We start from the raw sequence: 21,387 nt of genomic DNA, 5'->3' as shown, positions 1-21,387 counted from the left end.
TGCTGCCTTCAGGTGCCGTTTGAAACTAGAAAACTCAACTTGTTCGAACTGGGAAAAGCGAACACAGTTTACAATCTATGCTATCCGAGTAAATACGGAAAAAGTAAAAATGACACTTGGTTAAATAGACTAGTTGCAAGCGAAAGCCTCGCAATGAAAACAAGATTTATATATATATATATATATATATATATATATTAAAAATAGGAGCAATATATTGGCAACATCCACATTATGTATCAATAGTAAACATTCTAAAGAATCCCTCTTCCAAATTATTATTATATATATTACATAACTATTAATGTGCAAATACTGTATTGATTTTGACTGTTTGGCCAAGTTCATCAGACATTTTAGAAGTAATATCTATAAGAGTAAATTAAAAATAGCCTGCAGCAAAAATATAAGAAGCAGTACATTTATAAAACTCTGCGAAGTACCTCAAAATTTGTGTCATTCTAATTTAAATACAGCCAATGGCTTGTGCACAGTACCTAAGCAAATGTACTTCCTTGCACAATTCTGAAACCTTCCAAGGAGCACCTAAATGCAACATGAGTTGTTCCATGTTGTCATGTGATTAACAATACAGGCTGAAAACCACAGCACTGACACAAAACAGACGATATGTACAAATCAAGCTCACTTTATTACAAAGAACAAATGAGAATGACAGCTGTGTGAACAATCAGTTGAAAACTTGACAGTCTGCTCTAGATCCGCACTAATTATGTCTATGAAGATGAGTTGTGGTAACTCCAAGCACTGCTTGATCTCCACCAAAGGAAAAAGACAATCATTGGAGTGTAAACTCTTTTTAGAAAATGCCTTGAGAATCCATATAGCTTGTAAAAGATCCCCTCAGTTCTTCTTAGGCTCCTGTGGAAGGGACTCTACCAGCTTGTTGTGCACATGCATCATCCCTGTGGAAAGAAGACTCAGCATGTTTTCAGTGATTCATTTTGCAAATGTTTTTCCTTAATGTCTGTGTAGATTCTCAGTTATTCAGGTCGTGGAAATCCTAAGAGTTTCAGCAGAATGCAGCTGGACTTTTCTTTATTTGGTTCTTGAAAAGAACCAAATAAAGGTTCTTGAAAAGAACCAAATAGGAGGTTTCTTCAGTTCAGTTCAATCTCAAAACTGAAGAAATCTCTTCAATAAAAAGGTGAAACATCTTCAGTAACCAAAAAGAGAAGTCCAGCTACAGTCTACTGAAGGATTTTTTTCCTAATGCAAGTTGGTCTGCAATTTATGATGACAGAAATATATCTAGTTCATCCTTGGTAAGCACAGTAACTATGTATGTTGCTTTGTGATTTATTTTTTCTCACCTTTGAAGTACTTCACAGTTTTGACCCGCAGCTCCAGGGTGGCATCTTCATCACAAACAAAAACCGTCTGCCGGTGCTGCTGGAATGCAGACACTGTCCACATGTGATTCACACCTTCCTCTATAGCTTTGTACAAAGCAAAGGCCTTATGCGCTCCAGTGATGAGAATCATGACCTGAGAAGAAATTGAAGATGTGACCTGTGGCCTGTGTGATGGAGCAACTTGCTGTTAGTGTTTATTTGCTGTATCAGAAAGATGAAAAGATCCCTGAGCAATGTGCTGTTCTGCATTTCAGCACAATCTGGTCGGAAAGTAACTGTTCCTTACATGTGGTACATTTGTGCTTTTGCAGAAACACAAAGCAACAGAAGCAAAACACAAGCAACAGGACACCAGGCTCAAACCTCTTTTGCATCCATGACAGTTCCCACTCCCACAGTCAGCGCCATGGTGGGAACCTTGGAGAGATCTCCATCAAAGAATCGGGCGTTGGCCATGATCGTGTCCTTTGCCAGGGTCTTAACTCTCGTCCTTGAAACCAGGCTGGAACCAGGCTCATTAAAGGCAATGTGGCCATCAGGTCCGATACCTGAAACGGCGCAGGAGGAGCGGTTTAGTTACATTATTGATTCGATCAGGACGGCATCATCAATAAACACCAGAGCAACACAGAGCACAGATCTGAAATGTGTAGTAACTGTGTCACTGGTTACAGTATTTTCACTCAAAGCCCTGTGACCTCCTGACCTCCCACAAACAGCTCAATCCCCCCGGCAGCTGTTATCTTTTCCTCAAAGGCTTCACATTCTGCTTGCAGGTCGGCTGCGTTGCCATCGAGAATGTGGGCGTTTTCTGCTTTTATGTCTATGTGCTTGAAGAAGTTGTTCCACATGAAGGAGTGGTAGCTCTCAGGGTGATCTCTGGGAAGGCCTGTCAAGGAGACGATGGCAGTTACTTCTGCAAAATCACAGCTTTAAAAGAATCCTCGGATGTGTTGAGATAAAGACCGATTAAGACTTACCAACATATTCATCCATGTTGAAAGTCTTCACATACTGGAAGGAGATTTCTCCATTCTTGTAGTATTCAATCAGTTTCTTGTAGCAACCTAAAGGAGTGCTTCCTGAAGACAAAGAAACTTCAAATCAACACAGTGAAAACTAAGTGCTCATTTATTCAGGAACAGTACTTCTGCTCTGTTTTGTGACATTACTCTACTTTTACACTATAATCTGTTAAACTCAGGACTCTTTGCAACATAAAGTTTGAATGCAGAACACATAATGTCATAAAACCTAAAACTCTGGTGTTTATGTACTTTAAAACTCCCAACCTGCAGGGAGACATGAGACAAACTAAATAGGTTTTACAGATATGAGCTTGTTTTTTGTGTTTTACTTTGTGTAGAACAATCTAGTCCAGATTTATCCCATCTATATATTGTAGTTTTAGCTCCAACGTGGTCTAAATGTGAAAATAAGAAGTGAAATCTTCCTTCTGCTGCATGTTTGCAAATATAAAAATGGTTTCAAATATCATAAATTGTGTTTTAAACAGTCTTTAGCCTCTGTACTCCAGATCTGACCAGTCCATTGATTGTGATTTTAGATCACGACCTGCGTTAATGTGGTCCAAGGACTGCAATTTCCCCTTTTTTAGCATTTTTGCAAACAGAATTTTGGAAACTTTTGTCCCCAGAGCCTGTGTTTAAAGAGTCTTTAGTCTCTTGGGGAGAATCTCATGCAGCTGTGACCCATTAAAGTACAGTGGTTTCTAGATTTGGACCTGCTGTAATTTGGTGTGCATGTGAAAAAATGCACTGGAATCTTCACTTTTTTGTTTTTTTACATGTTCACTAATGTAATGAAAGTTTCACAAATCGGAGAATATCTTTTTAAGACTATTAAGTCCTTGTACGAAAATGTAGTCGAGATCTGAACAGTTTATATGCAGTCATTTTAGCTTTAGGGTTTAGCTTTAGGGTTTTGTAGGACAGACAGGTCCAGATCTGACTGGTCCAAATGCAGTGGTTTGGATTTGGACTTGGTCTAATATGGTCAAGATTTGAAAAAAAGAGAGTGCAATCTCCTTCCTTTTTTTGTTGGTTGTTTTTAATGTGGCAACCATATAATGTCAATAAATCTTAATGTCTGGTACATACTGTTCAAAAGTTTGGGGTCACTTGCAAATGTCTTTATTTTTGAAAGAAAAGCAGTTTTTGTCAACAAAGACAACAATGAATGAATCATAAATACAGTCTAGACATTGTTAATGTGGTAAATGGCTATTCTAGCTGGAAGTGGCTGATTTTTATAGAATATCTCCATAGGGGTACAGAGGAACATTTCCAGCAACCATCACTCCTGTGTTCTAATGCTACATTAAGTCAGCTAATGGTGTTGAAAGGCTGATTAATGATGAGGAAACTCTTGTGCAATTATGTTAGCAGATGAATAAAAGTGCGAGTTCTCATGTGAAAACCTGAAATTGCCGTGGTGACCCCAAACTTTTGAACGGTAGTGTACTCTTTAAACTCCCAATCTGCATGAAGAAACGAGACACTAGCTTATTTTTGTACTTTTGGTGAAATGGTAATAATCCTCTTAGTAATATTTATACAGAAATTCACATTTGTCTATTAAAGGATTAAAAAGTTTTCCATTAAGGGATTACTCAACACTTTTCCTGACACTGAATCAGCAGATGTGGGAGGAGACATGTGACTAGAGCGAATTCACTGAAATGTGAATAAAGATGGATTATTGCTGCTTTCCTCTTACCTGTGGGGAGTCCCAGGGTGAAATATCTGCTGGGTCCAGGTCTGAACAATAAAATCTTGTTTCTGATGTACTTTGCAGCCCACTCGCTCGCCTGGTCGTAGTCGTTGAGGATGATCAGCTTCATGGTGCTGCAGGAAGACAGAAAGAGACACGGTTCGCTCGTCTCAGTGAGTTCAGCCTGCAGGTAATCGGCATATAAGCACACCTAAACCAGACTTTAGACTCATCAAGATAACTAGATCACCCAGAAACAGGAAAAGAGAAGCGCTGTCAGAAGACAAGCTGAAGAAAACACTCACAGTTTAAACAGACACCGCACAGCTTGAGCACTACTGTGTGTTGCTTTCCTGAAAAGAAAACACACAAAAAGTACTTAATGCAGACAGCTTTTAGTCGGAACAGACAGGATCTGGACGGATCATGTGACTTCTGTAGGATCCAAACAGCGAGGGAGGCTGAAGTTAGACTCAGATTGAGCGATTAAGGGGGAAGTTGAGGGAAGCTGAAGTTGCAGCACTAAGTGGCAGATTCTCTGTGTTTTATAACATTTTAATGGTCTGAAACCGTTTCAAACCTTAGGGGTAAACCATTAGTGCTGTCTAACCCCACTTTCATATTTGAAATTTTTCTTCTGATTTGTGAAGATGCAAAAATGGAGATTTCACAGCTGTTTTTCTTACACATCGGGAACACATTAAAGCAGGTCTGTAGACTAGCCAAAGCTGGTCTAGATTATGCCAGAAAGAATAAATAGTCTTTCAAAAGATAGTGTGCACAATGACAATCTGTTTCAATGTAGGTATGAAAAAGCAGTGGAATGTAATTCTTTTGTATTTTCACAAATACAATAAAGGCTTCATAAATCTAAGACTAAGACTGACTTTATTAATCCCCGGAGGGAAATTAAGTTGTTACAGCAGCATGGATAGTCAATAAAGGGGTAAACAATAAGACAACATGGAATACTATAATATAAATAGGAAGAAAGGTTTTTAAAATGAAACTGGGTTTCATAGGACTGATTAGAGACAACGATGAATCAACCTACAGGGTCAAGGATCTGCGGCGATGGTGTCGCCATAACAACCTGAATCTCAACACCGGAAAAAACCAAGGAGATGATCATGGACTTCAGGAGATCAAAGCAAACGCAGAGGGTAGAGAGCACATCTCTGTGGACTTCACATGGTCCACCCACATCTCACACCAGGTGTGGAGGGCGGGGGCCTAACAGAGACTGTACTTCCTCAGGAAGCTGCGTGAGGCTCATCACCCCCAAAAACTGCTCACAAACATCTATCGCTCCACCACTAAGAGCCTACTGACCTACTGCTGTACTGTGTGGTTTAGCTGCTGCATTGCAGAGGACAGGAAGGACCTGCAACCAGTGGTGAGAGCAGCAGAGTGGGTGACTGGGACCACACTACCTCCCCTCAGAGACATTTACAGTGGCAGACTTCAGAGGAAAGCCAGGGGAATCACCAGAGACCCCTCACACCCAGGACACTCTCTGTTCTCCTCCCACCCCTCAGGTAGACGTTACAGGACGCTTAGAGTCAAATCCAGCAGACTCAAACAGCTTTTATCTTCAAGCTGTCAAATGTCTGCTCCTTCCCCCCTGAATGATCATATCACATGCCTACAAGTGCAATGTTTATGCTAAATTATAATATTTATCAATCAAAAACAAACTTTATAGAGCACTTTTTCTACAGTTAAAAATGCAACACAAAGTGCTTTACAACATTTAAAACCCATCCCTCCCTCCCTCCATATATGTACATATTTGTGGTTTTATATTGTTCATATCTGTGGTCCATATTTGCTCTTTTGTATATATTTTGGTTATATGTATTTTAAACTGTGTTTATTATTGCTTTATATAATTTAGATTTTATTGCTGCTAATACATAGAGTGCCAAACTGATCTTCATTGGGGTTTTTTTTTTTGTAACGGTGACAATAAAAACCTGTTCTATTCTATTTTATTACATAGTAGGGTAGGGTATGAAGTGAAGGTAAAATAAAATGAAATGAAAAATATATTAAATAGAATATAGAAAACAATCAACAGAATATACAAGAGTGATACACAAATGTGCAAATGAGAATGTGCTTAAATGTGCAAATTACACAAAAAATGAATGATGTTTGGAATGTAAAATGTCCAGTATGTAAAGTAGTTTCATCAGCAGTGATGGAGATCTGAGACTGTGTTTTAAAGAATCTATAGTTGGGATTTGATCTGTCTACATGTAGCAGTTTTAGATCTGGACCAGGTCTAAATGTTCTACATGTGAATTTTGCATTGTAATTTGTATTTTCACAAATGTAACAAAGGTTTTTCCAAATCAGAGACTCTGATTAGTTAAGATTTGATCAGTCTACATATAGTGGTTTTAAAACAGTAGCTGGTCTAATAAATGTAAACTTCTATTTTGCATTTTCACAAACAGTAAAAATGTCCAACAAATCAGCAGAGACTGCTTTTGTAGAGCAGTCTAGTCCAAATTTGTCCAGTGGGTGTGAGGCGATTTTAGATCGGGTCCTGGTGGAATGTGATCCACACAGGAAAAAGAAAGAAAGAAAAAAAACCCAATGATATCTTTGTATTTTGCATTTTCACAGCAATAAGTCTTTACCTCCTGTAGGACAACAAAGTTCAAACTCAACCAGTATAAATAAATTTTTAGCTCTGGGTCTGGTCTTTAAGGTCTATATAAGAAAAAGAAATAACAGTAAAGTCTCCTTTTTTGTATTTCCACAACCATAAGAAATGTTTTAACAATCGATTATGTTTTAAACAATCTTTAGTCTTTCAGGTAAAACCTAATCCAGATTTAACCACTCTATTTTGGCTGTAGAGGTCTAGTCCTGGTCGGTCCAGATGTGAAGGAAAACGATGCACTTTGCAACATTTTCAAAAATAGAATCAAGGTTTCACAATTTCAGGATGGGTTTCAAATAACGTTGTGGATTTACCGAAGATGTCAGAGGCAGCATGTAACTGTGGGGGAAAAGGAGACTCCCGTTGTTTTTCCACTCGTTTCCCTTAACTTTTGCTCTTCACTGTGAATCAGAAGCTAACTTCAGCGTCGTGCTCACCGCGGAGATGACGTTCACCCATAAAGCTAACTAGCATTAGCTCTGAAGCTAACAAGCATTAGCTCTAAAGCTAACTAGCATTAGCTCTAAAGCTAACTAGCATTAGCTCTGATGCTAACTAAGTGGTTTTTTTGACTGGAGGACTGAAGGCACGAAACGTAGCTGCGCCCTTAAGGCGTATTTAAATAATGAAGAACGCCTTGTTGGATGGCTTACAGCTTTCGGCCGTGTGTCTTTGTACAAACAAGTTTGAACGTTTTTAGAGGCTTCTTTCCCATAAACTCCGCGCTTCTAGCCTCGGGTTGCTAGGCGACAGCAAAGGAGCACATTTTCAGTAAACAGTCCTGGATGGTAACCGGAGGGGTGGTTTGGATATGGAAACGTTGTGGACTTAGCCTAGTTCAGCCTTTAGATCTAAACCTGATCATTGCAGCATTTTCAGGTTCTTTCAGAGTACATTATTGTAAAACAATTAAGAAGAGTGAGACACTGGCAAGTTAATGTTATCCCACATTCTTCATGTGTTTAGCCCATAGGAATAGCAGAAATAACTGTGGAATTAGACTAATTTATGATTTATAGAGCTATAATCACGTGAAGGTGTGCCTTGCAAATACTAGTTTCCATCTATGTTATTTAACTGTAATGTTGGTACCCTTCTGTAAGTGCTGGTTCAGGAAAAAGGTTCACAGATAAAGTCACATAACACCCAAATTAAATAAGTAATACTCACACCAAATCTGCTGTCTCTGTACCTTACAAAAAATCTGTCCACAGCTTAATGATAGCTTTACCTAACTACAGCAACTTACAGTAAGGCAACAGAATGTGTGTAACTTTATGCTATGTTCTGATAATGAGGTTGTGTTCTGCTTGTATGCCTCAATACACACAATAATGTCACTGCTGCATGTATCCTGTTGTGAGACTGTGAAATGGAAAAAAATCCCAGTCATAAAACCTTGACCTTACAGAGATCTGTTTATGCATTTTCGATATGCATAAACAGATCAGATAAACAGTACAATATCTTTTATATGCGAGTATAGGTTGGAATGACAGATGAATAGTTTCAGCGCGAGTCATAAAAGGGATGTAGCCTTAGATGTCCAGGACTGTAACTCGTCTTTTACAAGCTCATCCATAATTTTACTTACCCGTATATTCAGTGATAAGATCTACTTTATTCATCCTAGAAGAAATTATTATTCACATGTAACTTAAGTCATTTATCAAAGACTTAATATGAGTCATTCAAACTTACTAGACACAAGGCCTGTAGTCAAGATTTTAAAACATGGGGGGAATTAAGTCCGAATGATCTGAACCATAACCAAAGTCAGATGTTTATTACATCAGTTATGTGTACTACTTTGTATTGTACAGCATTTTATTCTGTTAAATGAATGACAGGGTCCTCTTTATGGCTGTTCCTAGGATCACAAGTCTGAATTTCACTTGACACGTATAATTATTTACCCATGTCCTTAAACTTTCTGTCCAAAAGTAGTATTTGTCTGTTTGTATTGGTTAATTTGTCATTCTATCAAACCCCTTAAATTCCCATAGGTGCGACAGATGAAATGGAAGTCTAGTAAGAGTTTGCGGATGAGGTTTGGGATCAAAACAAAACATCACTGAACAGCCACTTTGACAACATCCCAGGCAGGTTTTTCAGGCAAACAAAATCTGGTACCCATTACAAAATGTTGAGAACCCTAACTGCAATTTCTATGGTCACTGAGAAAGAAAGATTGCATGCACAGAATTTTCAGTCAAATATGATGTGAAAAACACTTAAAAGGTTTGCTTTGTATGCACAGTTTCATGACACCATGCTTGTGTCAGTGTGAGGACATGATTGGCTGGTTGTTTCCTCATTATTCTTGCTTATTCAGCACATTCTGTAGAACTAGACAATTGGCTTTCTTGGAGGAAGGGGAGGAATGTGTCATACAACCGCTATCTATAGCGTTATGCAACTCTCCTATGAATTTCCGTTCAGCATTCTTTGAGTGGCGAGTCTCTGCTTTAGAACATCTGTGTCCAGAACCTAAGATATTGGCTTCAGATTCATGATGACATCTTTGTTGTGAGGGAGTGTCTATAAAACAGGTAAAATGTTGAAATAAACTGTGGAGTCCACATGGACATCAGCTGAACTTTGGTAGAAACTCAAAGCATCTCCTCAGAAAAGCAAATTTTATGCAGAATTTGCAAGAGTTACCCAAAACCGTGACCTCCCAGACTTGAGTATTTGGTTCTGTGGGCCACAAATGGAACTGGTGGGCAAACAAGAACTGAACCGGTTCTCTGTCAGACAAAAATAAACTCCCATTATTGGTAGCTGCTGCACTGCCAGGCCAAAGTAATAAAGATGGCCCAAGTGAATTTCAATAACTTTATTAAAACCATATTGTGACACAGACCAGAACACTTACAGAGCACACAACAGAAATAAATACCATCATGTGTACAGCGCTCATTGTCAAACAGAATTATTGCAGCTGGCTTTTGATTTATGTCATCCAGAAAGAGAGAGGGCATGCTATGTCATCAGACAGAGATACCACCAGGAGCTGGGCTCAGGGTGCTAAACACCCTGCCTGCTTTTAGACTGTGTAGTGCAGTTCCTGAAACACTTCACCGGCTCTGTTAAACAGCCAGGCTGCATCTCAATCTGAAACAATCAGCTCCCATTCAGCTTTGCTTCAGGGGGCGTGAGGCTGCTTTAATCAAGGTCCATTTCAGGCTTGCTTTCTGTGGTTTCTGAGGTGGGATTGCCTGTGCTCTCGGTGCCCTTGTCTGCAGTTTCTTCCTGGGGTTTGTCCTGTCCGTTGACAGGCCCGTTCTGCTCTGCAGGCGTGTCCTCTTTGGGAAGCTCCACCTTGGGCTTGGGCTTGGTCACGATGGGGTTGCAAGCAGAGAACAGCTCCTGGAAGTTTATAAAAAGAATAAAGAATGAAATACTTGGTATGGTTGCATGAAGTTTTTAAATTCGGAATTATTAATTTGGAATTAACTTGTTCGGAATTAAAGTTTTGTGCTTCGCATTTACATGGAAATATTAATTCCAAATTAAGGTTGACAAGGACCGCACATTTATTCCTCTTTCTTAATTACCCTGCAACGCTTGGATGTTAGAAAGGATTCTGATTGGACAGGGAGTGGACGTGATGTATCCCTGTTTACTGGAAGAAAACAACTCCATTTGCCGTGGCACTTCTTTTCCCCAACAACATGGCGGAACAACTAATAAGCACGCTTTTCGCTTTGCTTTTTATTGTCGTTTTGAAACAGCAACTCGACAACGGCGTACTACTTCTGTTGTACCAGTAAGGTCGCAGAACATGTATGTCGCTACATCATCACTACGTGAGGAGCCAAGCATGCGCCGAATGACCGGATTTAACTAAAGCGGAAATAACTGTATACATGAATAGAGCGCACACAGGAATTAGTTTATTTGGAATTAACATCAGAATAAACCAGGTAGTCTATTCAGAATTAACTTTTTAATTCGGAATTAAGTGTTTACATGGGCATTTTAAAGCGGAATTAACTTTAATTCCGAATTAAAGAGGAATTAAAGGTCTCATGTAAGCGTACCGAGTGACTTGTTCCAAAGAAATACTGACCTTGCCCACTAAATAATTACAGTACAGACAGCACTGATGCAAAGAACACTATAGAATGTGAAGAATCACAGCCATCACATTCATATTAACTCATTACTTCATGTAGACCAACCTCTGAGGGAATTATTCGACTATTTCAATTCCTGCAAACATATCTGCCTTGACACTTCAGAAATCTCGTATACTGCTTGTGCACCTGAAGCTAGTTTATCGTTATTATTTGATAAAATATGTGATATTTATAGCTGATTTCACAGCAGCTGTCCAATTACATTCCAGTTTAACAGCAGTAACAGAATGTATTCACCAGCCACATGCAGCGGACTTCTAAAAACCTCCATTTTAAACTTCCTGCATTCGAGTTCACCTACACATTCTTACCCTTGTTTTTGCTTGAATGTCTTTGACCTTGACGGAGGGATCCACAGTCAGGCTCTGCTTGCTCTGCTGGTTCATGCTGCTGTTCATCCACATCATTGCATCGCTGGCCAGTTTGTCCACTTTTGTGACGTCTGCCTCATCTAGATGGTCATACTGCTCCTCCTGCAAATGAAAGTGAATCGCAGACGCAGTGTTACCATTTACTGCAACGACAGGAATCATCTCGATCAGTGCTATTCTGATGCAAAGTTCTGAGAAAACATTTTACCTTCATTTTATAGGCTTCAACAAATTTCATGTACTGCTGGATTTGCTTTCCCAGCTCCTCAAACACTTTAGGTCTCTCCTCAGCTTCTGCATACCTCTCCTGGATGGGCTGGCCAAGTTTCTGTAGAGCACAAAGCACATGTCAGTGAAACAGATCAAATGAGCAACGAATCAAAATGACGAGATAAAATTGCACGGCCGCTATTTACCTTTAACTCTGCCAGTTTGTCAATGTACACCTGTTTGGGTTGGTCCTCTCCATCTTCATACAGCCAGTTTTCAGTGTCCTCCAGCTTTAATGACAAAGCATCTCGGTCCTACAAGCAGAGGAATAATTTAACATGTGAATTAACATTGAATTTGCTGTGCAGTGATGAGAAGTTTTCTTTTCAAGACGAGTCAGAAGTGACTGTTCACTCACAGATTCACTGACAAACTTCTCCAGCATCCCGTGTAGTTTGTCCCTCATGTCGTACACGTACTCCTCTACGTTGTTCTTGGCGTCATTCCTCTCTTTCTCCAGCTTGTCCTGCATGATCATCTTACCCTGAGGAGAGTCCAAACGGCAGTTGTCAGTGCCGAATAAGACGGCAATCTGAGGGCAGGATTTATCGTGTTTAAATATATTCACCTCATTTTCTACAAAAAGGTTGAGCATGTCGTCCGCTAGCTGCCACTGTGGACTGTTCTCGATCGGAAGCTCCAGCACTTTTGTTTTGACTTTGGGCTTTTTGGCTTGTGGGGGCTGGTCGGACTTCTTCTCGCTTTTGCCCTCTTCTGTGTTGGTCTGAAAAGGTCAGAGAAGATTCAAAGTATCACGGACGCATAAATATCTACTTCAAGGCTTCTCAAAGTCCACATACACGTCGGTTTGCAAGTCCATCTAGACCCAGCTGTATCCAGCTTTATGAATGTTATGAAGGGTAATGTTTTCCATTTTCAGACACATTTTCTATTGATGTTGAATACACAGTGGAGCTGTAGATGAGGGTGGTTTTATTATGGCTTATTTCTCCATTATTGACATTGTTGTCATGGCAACATTAACAGCTTCACAGTGCTGCTGCTGCTGCTGGGTTCATGCAATAAAGTTACACCAGAGAATTTGCTATGAGCTCCTAAGTTGCAGATACAGAATGTCTTCTCTTGTCCAGTATGCAATTTGTACAACTAGCGTAAATGGAAAAATGTGTCAGAGTGGGCTACACTGGTGTCAGTTTTGCAGCAGTTCAGTTAAGAGATACGAAGCTTATGGTGAAATCGGGGGCCGCACTGATGCAGCTGATTACAAACCAACAGTCCTCTTTGTTCTGCTGGACTCAAATGTATTCTGACTGTCTTGAACTTCAATATAAGTTTATTTGAAATTACCAGTAAGAGCTGACGTCTAATCTCGGATAAAGATAAGTTTGAGAACCTCTGATTTACTTAATCTGATGCGTTTTCTCTGCATCAAACAGATTTTGGTCATACACAAAATTTTCCTTCCAGATGCAATTAGGCGCCAAGTCACTTCTTTGTGAGGCAGTAATTGGTTGTGTTAATTGGTTGTTGTGTTTCCACTGTCTGTCTTAAATCACATACATAAGGATAAAGACACACATTGAAAGTTTTGCGAATATAGATGTTATTGTGGAGTATTTTGTTGAACTATTAACTGCATATTTTATACAAAAAGACTGAAGAGGGTTTTTGTCATATGTACACAAACCAGTCAGTTACACTGTACAATGAAATTCTTACTTTGTTGATACTCCTTAACCAAATAGACACAATCTGAGAAAACTAACAATTCTCAATAAACACACCTCAGCTGACAGCAGCAGTGCATTATTGTAAACCTTGCTGATTATGGCAGTGACAAAGGGGCTCCAGAATGCATTTTGCACTGCAGTAAAAACTTCTACAGTCACAAACATAAAGGTAGCAGCAGTAATTGAAAATGTAATGAGCATCGTACCTCCATCTCTTCATTCTCACGTGGTGCCTTCTCCTCCGTCTCTTTCTGAGCATCTCCCTGAGCCTGCTGCTCATCCTGATCAGTCTGCATCTTGCTCTGTAGAGGTCCAAAACAAAATCAGACATGTTTAAAGCCTCAAAGGGAAGCACAAACAGGAACATGGTTCTATTGCGGCTGAAGTACCTCTCCGTCTTTTTCAGTGGCCTGTTCTGTTTCCATGGGTTCCTCTGTCTCATCAGACTTCTGCACTTCAACCAGGGAGGCGCTGGACACGCTGAAGATACCGTGAATGTTCACCCGCACCTTAACCTTCACCTTGGAGCTCTCTCCAGATGCCTGCGGAACGACCTTCTGGATCAGAAACTGACCTGAAAGAAAACAGTAATAAACATCAAGAAGGAAAAACAGCTCGGCTGTACCTTCTGATGTTAATATTAGCACTTTAAGTCAGTAAGAGGTCAGTGAAAGAAAGAGAGAGAGAACACTGGCAGGCAAACCAAAACATAACAGGATGCTAAACTCGCTGTGTTTTTTGGACACGTAAGCAACACATTATGGACTTCTTTCTACCTGCTGGGGGTTTGTTTCTTACCAATAGTGGGATCAGGGTAAGGCAGCTCATTAGGGCAATTGTAGTAGGCCTCCAAAGAGAAAGGCTCTTTCCGGTAGAAGGTCAGCACTTTGGAGAAAGGTGCTGCATGGTTCTTAGGGAATACCTCACAATCACTGCAACATAACATTTGAATTCCATTAAATAATAACGACTTAAGACGGTGGAAAAGAAAGCAAACAAAAGGCTTCTCCTTTTTACCTCAGACCTTCCTCTGCAGCAGAGTGCCACTTCAGAGAGATGGGATATGGAACGACATCTGTGATGGAGAATTCACGGACTTTGAAGGCAGGAGACAGTATAGCACACTGTGGAGAAATAAACATTGTTTTAATTAAAGCTGCAGTGACAACTTTTAAAAAGACTAATTAAAAAAAAAAATCTATCTCCAGGTGTAAACAGATGCTAAAAATTATAGCAAAAGATTAGCAGGATACACCAAAGAAGGGACAAGCTGCTACATGTGGGCTTCCTCTTAATGATCCAGCTACGACATGTCAACATAATAAAGACATTTTAATCTAAGGAGTGCCCTGGTTTGGAGAGGTTTTTTTCTCTCTTTTTTTTTTGTCCACAATGCTTTCCCTAAGCAACATTTAGCTCGATATCTTTATACTGGAAAGCATATTAGTTTTTTTTAATACGTTAAAGTTGTCAGTGGTGAACAAGTGCTCATTTCCTGGTAAACCATGAGAGGAGTGGAAACCAATTTTAAAGCCAAATTGTGATATACCTGCAGAGCACATCCTCTTGCCACAGCTTCATCAGCATTCAGTGTGGTGCTCAGTTCCTTCCCGAAGAATTTGCTGATTCTCTCTTTGACGGCTGGGATCCTGGAAGCTCCACCGACTATCTCAACTGCATAGATGTCTTCCTTTTTCAGTTCTTATTGGGGGGAAAAAAGACACTCGGTCACTACGGCACACAGTGTAAGCCCGTTATGTTCCTGGATTACGCCAACAGCAAAGAAAGGAACAGAAATTACAATAAATAAACTCACTGGCATGTTCCAACAGACTCTGCAGAGGGGGCTCTACTCGGGCCAAAATATCCACACACATCTCCTCAAAGTGGCCCCTTGTGCAAGAGGACAATCAAACATGAGTTGAGCTTTAAATGGGAATGCAAAAATAGCACGCAGCAGATATGAAAGATGAGCACAAAATGCAGCATCTTATTTCTTGTTGGTCTACCTGTTCAGCTTTCCAGAGACATCGACGTCATTCATGAAGCACTCGATGTTAAGCGGCAGGTCAGACGAGTTGGCACTCATCAGCTTTTTCAGTTTTTCACACTCCTGGTAGAGCCTGACCAGAGCCCTGGGCTTTGACTTGACATCCAGCTTGTACTTCTTGCCAAATTCCTCACAGAAATACTTGACCAGTACCTCATCAAAATCCTTTCCGCCCAACTCTGGGTCACAGGCTGTAGCAAGGACCTGAGCAGAAGCGAGAAGAGGTCAGCAGATAGTTGTGGGAACGAAGCCAAGCCACTGATCTTGTTAAAGCATGTGTAGCGTGAAGATCTGATCCACTCACCTTAAGTTTGCCTTTATTAAAGGCACACACTGACGTCTGGTATCCGGAATGACCCAGGTCCACAAACACCACATTCCTGGCCTTTTCCTCAGGAGCAGGGAGATCCTGTTTGTAGATTCCATACGCCAATGCAACTGGAGGAAAAATGATAAATTATTAATCAAGTACAGGATGAAATCAATTTTAAACATGCAGTTTATGACTAATGTTAGTCTGAGCAGAGCCATTATAATAATCAGTAATGTGTGCTTCCTCGTACAGACCTGCAGTTGTCTCATTCATAAGCCTCAGGCAGTTCAGTCCAGCAATCTGAGCAGCATCTACCACAGATCTCCTCTCAGCATCAGTGTAGTAGCAGGGAACCTGGACACAACAAGAGAGCATTTGAAATGGATTTTTTAGGGACAATTATCGTGACTGACTAGAACTCTAGTGAGCTCAAAGGTAGGTGGAACCACACTGCTGATTAGAGCTGCACTGATGCGTATCTACTCATCTTTATTAGCGCATAAACATCGAATGATAATTGGAAGAAAACAGTGGCCCTTGTTAAAGATGAGATATCGCACGGTGAACTAGATATCAATATGATTAGTGCCATGGTCTAGCAACTCCAGAGGTTGGACTCAAACTTAACATTTATTCATGTTAATCATCTCTTCGTAATCAATTATCTACAGAGTCGGCCAAAAATATTGTATAGACATATTTTTGCAAGCTTGTCTTTTCCTGATGTGTGCATATATCCTTTTGGCTGACTCTGTATACGTTTGCTAATTTGTGGAGAAACAAAATGCTCATTTCGGGTTTAATCTGACCACTGCTCACAGTGTGGCGACATGCGCAGGTGTTACACGAGTAGGACTCAGGCCTGGATGAGGAATGTGGTTCCAGTCTGAAGAAGCTCCTTTGTCAACATAAAGAATACTGATTTAGAGTTTCTGATATTATCAAAAGAATTCCATTGGTTAAACTTGCTGAAGCATTCGAAACAAAATGAAACCAAAAAACTGTTTTGTGCTCACTGTCATACTATAAGTATGCTTTCTTTACTTCTCCGAGATGTTGGACAAACTCTGCTTTTCTTCCTGTTGCAAAATGTTGAATCACGCATTATAAAGTCAAATGTGACATCATGTTAATTTCATTCAATCATGACTTCAAAAAAAAAATCAAGGTCAAAGACTGAACTGTCCAGCTCAACATATTTTGTCGAATTATATAGATAACCTATTTGCAATTTCCGATTCACAACTGAAAGTCGTGTATTCCTGCGAGGACAAAATCAATTCAGTGTATTTTATGTTTACATTCAGTGATTCTCTGCCGTTTCTCTCAGACTTTCCGTGTTATTTTCTTAACTTGTTGGAGGAGCTGTCGATTTAGGACAGCTTTAATGAGGCAGCATAAATGGAAACACCAGTCTGGGTGGAGCAGGGGAGTGTAGGCGCTCAAGGACGCCATACTTACAGACACCACACAGTCGGCCACTGGCTTCTTCAGTGCGTTCTCTGCCGTCTCCTTCAGCTTGGTCAGCAGCATGGCAGTCACCTGTTCAATGCTGAACACCTTCTCCTCCTCCATGTACATCACCTTCAGTCACAGTCACATCATCACAAAAGGATGGTTATTGTGTTGTTGGAGATGGCCTCTAGCATTCCAGCTCAAAATTAGCAGGAGTGAATGACACTAGTTCTCATTAAACATAACTTATCTGAACTATGTCTAAGTCTGTCAATGACTAAATGTAAACATAATGTAATCTGATCGATAATTGAAATAATAAATCATGTATAGTTTGACTTGTTTGTGTCATGTACTGTCTATAGCTAACATCTCCCCAGTTGATTACTCCTTTCACTTCCACTGTACTATCAGACCTGCATTTTGAACTTTATCTGAGCTCAGCTTGTGATGACACAGACATTTCACAACTCTACGCAGCACACGTGCCATGTCACAGGTGCAATAAAGAGCTGTTCTTCTGCATGATTTTAGCCACTGTCAGGTCTGATGAATGAATGAACAATACATTCTTGTAATTTTTTTTCTAGTATGCTATTTTCATAGAGTAACAGATTTAAGCAGCCTCTTTTTGTTATTTCTACTGTGATGAGTCACTAAGACGCTGAACTAGTCTGTGTTTTAAACCCTTCATATGCCCAACGCTTTTACAGCACCTGATGATGGTTTTGCTTTTTTAACAGGCTGTTAATTGCTAAGAACAGCCACATTGGAACAATTTATGGAAACCACTAGTATTACAGATCACTGAGAGCGAGAGCAGAGTGAAATTCTAATTAATTATGCAGTACATGCAGTGTCTCCGTCTGTGAAAAGATTACTAAACATAACATTTCAATTTAACGGCAAGTGCTCTTCTCTTACCTTGATGCCTGTTGTTCCTGTAGGCATTTGTGCAATATCATAGACCAGGCTGTTTTTGAGGCACTGCACATAGGGATCTGAAAATGCCCTGCCATGAAACCTCTTGAACCCTTGGACTGTGTTCTTGCAGTTTGTGACAACCTATTTATCAGAGAAAAAGAAAGATACGCTGTTAAAAGCATGCACGCCCATGCAAAATGGGAATTTACGACTTGTTCTATAGACCGTGCACTATGGAAACACTGATCCAATTATACTTCTTTTTGGTTCTAACAAAGAAAAGTCCAGTTGCTTTTTCCTGAAGATCTAGGAATTGCCAGGACCCGAATCACCGACAATCTACACAGACTGATGAAACACAGATTCCTCTTTAGTCAGGTTCATTAGTGATCATCAGCTCCTCAGGAAAACCTACCTGGCTTTTTGCAGCTGCACCAATTGACCGATTCCGGGGTCCAAAAGAAACACATGCTCTAGAGACAGAAAACATAGGTCAGTTCTCTCATCACAGCTGGTTTTCTACTGTTGTGTAGCTTTGTACGGGCTAATCAAACCTATAAAACTTGCTAAGTTACCATGGTGAAGACCATTTAACATGCTAGAAACCTTAATATGTGTAAATATATATTTTATGTTCTCTTTTTGGTGTTTTTTGGTGACTAAGGGTGTGAACATTAAGCACAATGGACTGATCAAGCCGTTTTGACAGCCAGGATCCGGCCTCCTCCCATCATGCGCCCATTCATGCCCGCAGTAAAACATCCATCACCTGACCGGGCAGGTCGGTAAACGGTTTCTTGGCTATCTCGACGGTATCATTACTAAAAGACACCATAAGACGTCTCTCGTGTTGAGAAAAGGCACGGGCATTTTTGTATATCCAATAATTTCAAGACAGCTAGCGTTAGCTTTAGCACTCACATGCTGTTTCCTGTTGTGAAATCAGCTAGCATGCTAACTAGCAACGCTAGCTTCGCTGTGTATCATGATGAACAAAGGTGGACTCGTTTCCGCTGTGTGTCCGCTACCGGCGCAGACACAACAGCGAAAATCACACATTATAAAGCGACCAATCGGACTTACGGTGTACATCGATCGCTGTATTCGTTGGCGACAGTTTCGATCCCTCCGGCTCTGGCTACCGCTACATAGCAGTTCATAAAGCCGACGTCGAAACCTACGACTGACATCCTCGCTGGCTAAACTCAACAGCGTGGAGTTACAAGGAAGAACAGAAATACGGTTCAGTGCTAAAAAGTGACAGCAGCAGCAGCTAGGGAGGCTTCCAGTCAGCGGACGGTGATCCACCCTTGTTCTTGTTCCATGAAGCTGAGCAGCAGCATGCGGTGCGCCGGCAGATGCGTGAGAGCCTTCAGGAATTTTCTCTCCGTCCGCCGACCAATAGCATCCGACTGCGGAACCGCTAGAGCCGCTTATCCTGCACCACCTACTGGCCACAGTCATCGTTACACCGGCACGTATATAATATCTAATGAAAGGGTCTAATAAGGATAAAAAAAAATAGATATATTAAAGGTATAGTAAGGACAGTGATGTACAAGGCAGGATGAATTTATATGTGGATATACAATAATAGAAACAATATCAGACCACCCTTGTTTTCTTCAATTTCTTGTTCATTTTAATGCCTGGTAAAACTAAAGGTAATTTTTTTGGACAAATATAATGACAACAAAAATAGCTCATAAGAGTTTAATTTAAGAGCTGATATCTAGACATTTTCCTTGGTTTTCTTGATAATAACTAAAATCATTTTAGTTCTTCCATCAATAGCTATGGCATTGTACCTCCAAAAACAGCTTTTATTCATTCCATGTTTTTTTTTAATCTGTTTTAGTCACATGATCCACACAGGAGTTAGTACTTTATCATATAACTATTGTTTTTGAGGACTGCAGCCATGCGCCTTGGCATGCTCTCCACCGGCTTCTCACGTTGTTCTTCTGTCACAGCAGCCCATTCCTGTTGCACAAATTCAAACAAATTTGCTTTGTTTTTGGGCTTGTGGTTCTCCATTTTGCATTTGATGATTTTCCACAGGTCTTCAGTTGGATTTAGATCTGGTGATTGAGCAGCCAAGACATGGTTCCAATGTTCTGGTTCTCCATCCAGGCTTTAACTGATCTTGCCCTGTGGTAATGGGCATTGTCTTGTTGGAAAATCCAGTCATTGGAGGCAGGAAAGAGTTTTCCAGCTGATGGAAGAAGACCGTTTTCAAGAGTAGCCCTGTACGTGACCTGGTTCATTCGCCCTTCGCCCTTTACTGTAGGGAGGGGCAAGACAGTCTGGTTTGTAGGTTTCTCCAGGCTTCCTACTAACCAGTAAGTTGGCTGGAGTGGGCATCACCTGAAAATTGGATCCATCACTGAGATCCCCAGCAAAGAGTAACCAGGCTTTCCTCTGCCTTTCATTGTTTAAGGGCTTCTTCCTGTCCTGTGTGACTTCAGACCAGCTTCAAGAGGTTGGTTTCCAACTGTCCTTGCTAAACAAGTCACATTTGTCCACAGTGTTCACTCATTTTTAAGGTCCCTGGAGGTCTGACGACGATTCCTGACACAAGAACGGATGAGTGACGGTCATCTCGTGGGGTAGAAAGACGTTTCCTGCAGAGACCAGCTATCACTTTGGTAGTACCATGTTGGGCTTGTTTTTTCTTAGTGAACTGTCTTGAAAATCTTCAGTTTTTTTGTTACCTGTCTCTCACTCATGCCAATTTCCTGCAGTGTCAAGATGGCTGCCTTTGTGGCTTCACATAATTCTTTTCTTTTAGGCATTATGTGAGAGCTGACATCGGAGTTGTGCTACGGCTTGAATGTAAGCAGGAAACCACTCTAGGCCTTCACATGTGCAGTGCTGCTGATGACATGAAACATCCTCTTGTATACTCTGGGAAAACAATTGAGCCTAAACATGTTAAATAGGACAAAGTATAATCAGCTGCACTTTTGTCATGTTCATTGTTTCTTCAGGTCATATATATTAAGTGGTACCAGGCAATGCAATGAACAAGAAATTGAAGTAAACAAAAATGGTCTAATAATTTTGTCTATGACTGTATGCTACTGCTTTTCTACTAAATACTAGTTATGTGCCATTTTGCAGTTTTTAGAGCAATATTTTGCACAAAAAATGCTTCGGATTAATAAATTCTCTTACAAATGATTCAAGCAATTCAATATTTTTTGTTGCTTAACAAATAAACCCAGCATTGAATTTGGATTCTAAACTCTCAGTTGTCAAATCAGTGTTGCAGTTTTACAAGGTACAGTTTGCAACCCAAAGCCGGTAGATTGTTCGCTCTGGGATGGAGGCGAGTTGCTGCCTCAAGTGTAGATGTGATGGGACAATAAAGCGTGAGATGGGC

General features: G+C 40.4%; 2 protein-coding genes across 2 annotated transcripts; both read right to left on the bottom strand.

The window, feature by feature from the left end:
- Window positions 1-633: 633 nt before the first annotated feature.
- Window positions 634-4,581, bottom strand: gnpda1 (glucosamine-6-phosphate deaminase 1). The gene is made up of 7 exons (XM_022216413.2): window positions 4,415-4,581; window positions 4,116-4,243; window positions 2,357-2,458; window positions 2,083-2,265; window positions 1,740-1,924; window positions 1,335-1,509; window positions 634-926 (listed from the first exon to the last, which is right to left on the bottom strand). Exons 2-7 carry the CDS (start codon window positions 4,237-4,239, stop codon window positions 865-867), a joined length of 831 nt encoding a protein of 276 aa, XP_022072105.1. The 5' UTR covers window positions 4,240-4,243; window positions 4,415-4,581; the 3' UTR covers window positions 634-864.
- Window positions 4,582-9,607: 5,026 nt separating this feature from the next.
- Window positions 9,608-19,427, bottom strand: hspa4b (heat shock protein 4b). The gene is made up of 19 exons (XM_022216381.2): window positions 19,086-19,427; window positions 18,418-18,475; window positions 18,003-18,143; window positions 17,085-17,207; window positions 15,878-15,977; window positions 15,615-15,748; window positions 15,270-15,514; window positions 15,077-15,153; window positions 14,810-14,961; window positions 14,278-14,384; window positions 14,059-14,192; window positions 13,650-13,834; window positions 13,467-13,562; window positions 12,138-12,293; window positions 11,928-12,053; window positions 11,716-11,823; window positions 11,508-11,627; window positions 11,240-11,401; window positions 9,608-10,155 (listed from the first exon to the last, which is right to left on the bottom strand). Exons 1-19 carry the CDS (start codon window positions 19,190-19,192, stop codon window positions 9,952-9,954), a joined length of 2,535 nt encoding a protein of 844 aa, XP_022072073.1. The 5' UTR covers window positions 19,193-19,427; the 3' UTR covers window positions 9,608-9,951.
- Window positions 19,428-21,387: the final 1,960 nt, after the last annotated feature.

Source organism: Acanthochromis polyacanthus, chromosome 10, assembly GCF_021347895.1.
Source record: "Acanthochromis polyacanthus isolate Apoly-LR-REF ecotype Palm Island chromosome 10, KAUST_Apoly_ChrSc, whole genome shotgun sequence".
Lineage (NCBI taxonomy): Eukaryota > Metazoa > Chordata > Actinopteri > Pomacentridae > Acanthochromis > Acanthochromis polyacanthus.
The sequence above is the reverse complement of the archived record's forward strand: the minus strand, read 5'-3'. Positions and strand labels throughout refer to the sequence as shown.

Bases quoted from the DNA above. Each gene is read 5' to 3' on its own strand.
- hspa4b (XM_022216381.2), bottom strand. From the start codon at position 19,192: ATGTCAGTCGTAGGTTTCGACGTCGGCTTTATGAACTGCTATGTAGCG. The intron at 17,208-18,002 runs GTAAGAGAAGAG...CTGTGACTGAAG, and splicing joins CAGGAACAACAGGCATCAAG to GTGATGTACATGGAGGAGGA. The intron at 14,385-14,809 runs GTATATCACAAT...ATTTCTCCACAG, and splicing joins CAAGAGGATGTGCTCTGCAG to TGTGCTATACTGTCTCCTGC.
- gnpda1 (XM_022216413.2), bottom strand. From the start codon at position 4,239: ATGAAGCTGATCATCCTCAACGACTACGACCAGGCGAGCGAGTGGGCT. The intron at 2,459-4,115 runs GTAAGAGGAAAG...CTTTGTCTTCAG, and splicing joins CACCCTGGGACTCCCCACAG to GAAGCACTCCTTTAGGTTGC. The intron at 2,266-2,356 runs GTAAGTCTTAAT...TCTCCTTGACAG, and splicing joins CAACATGGATGAATATGTTG to GCCTTCCCAGAGATCACCCT.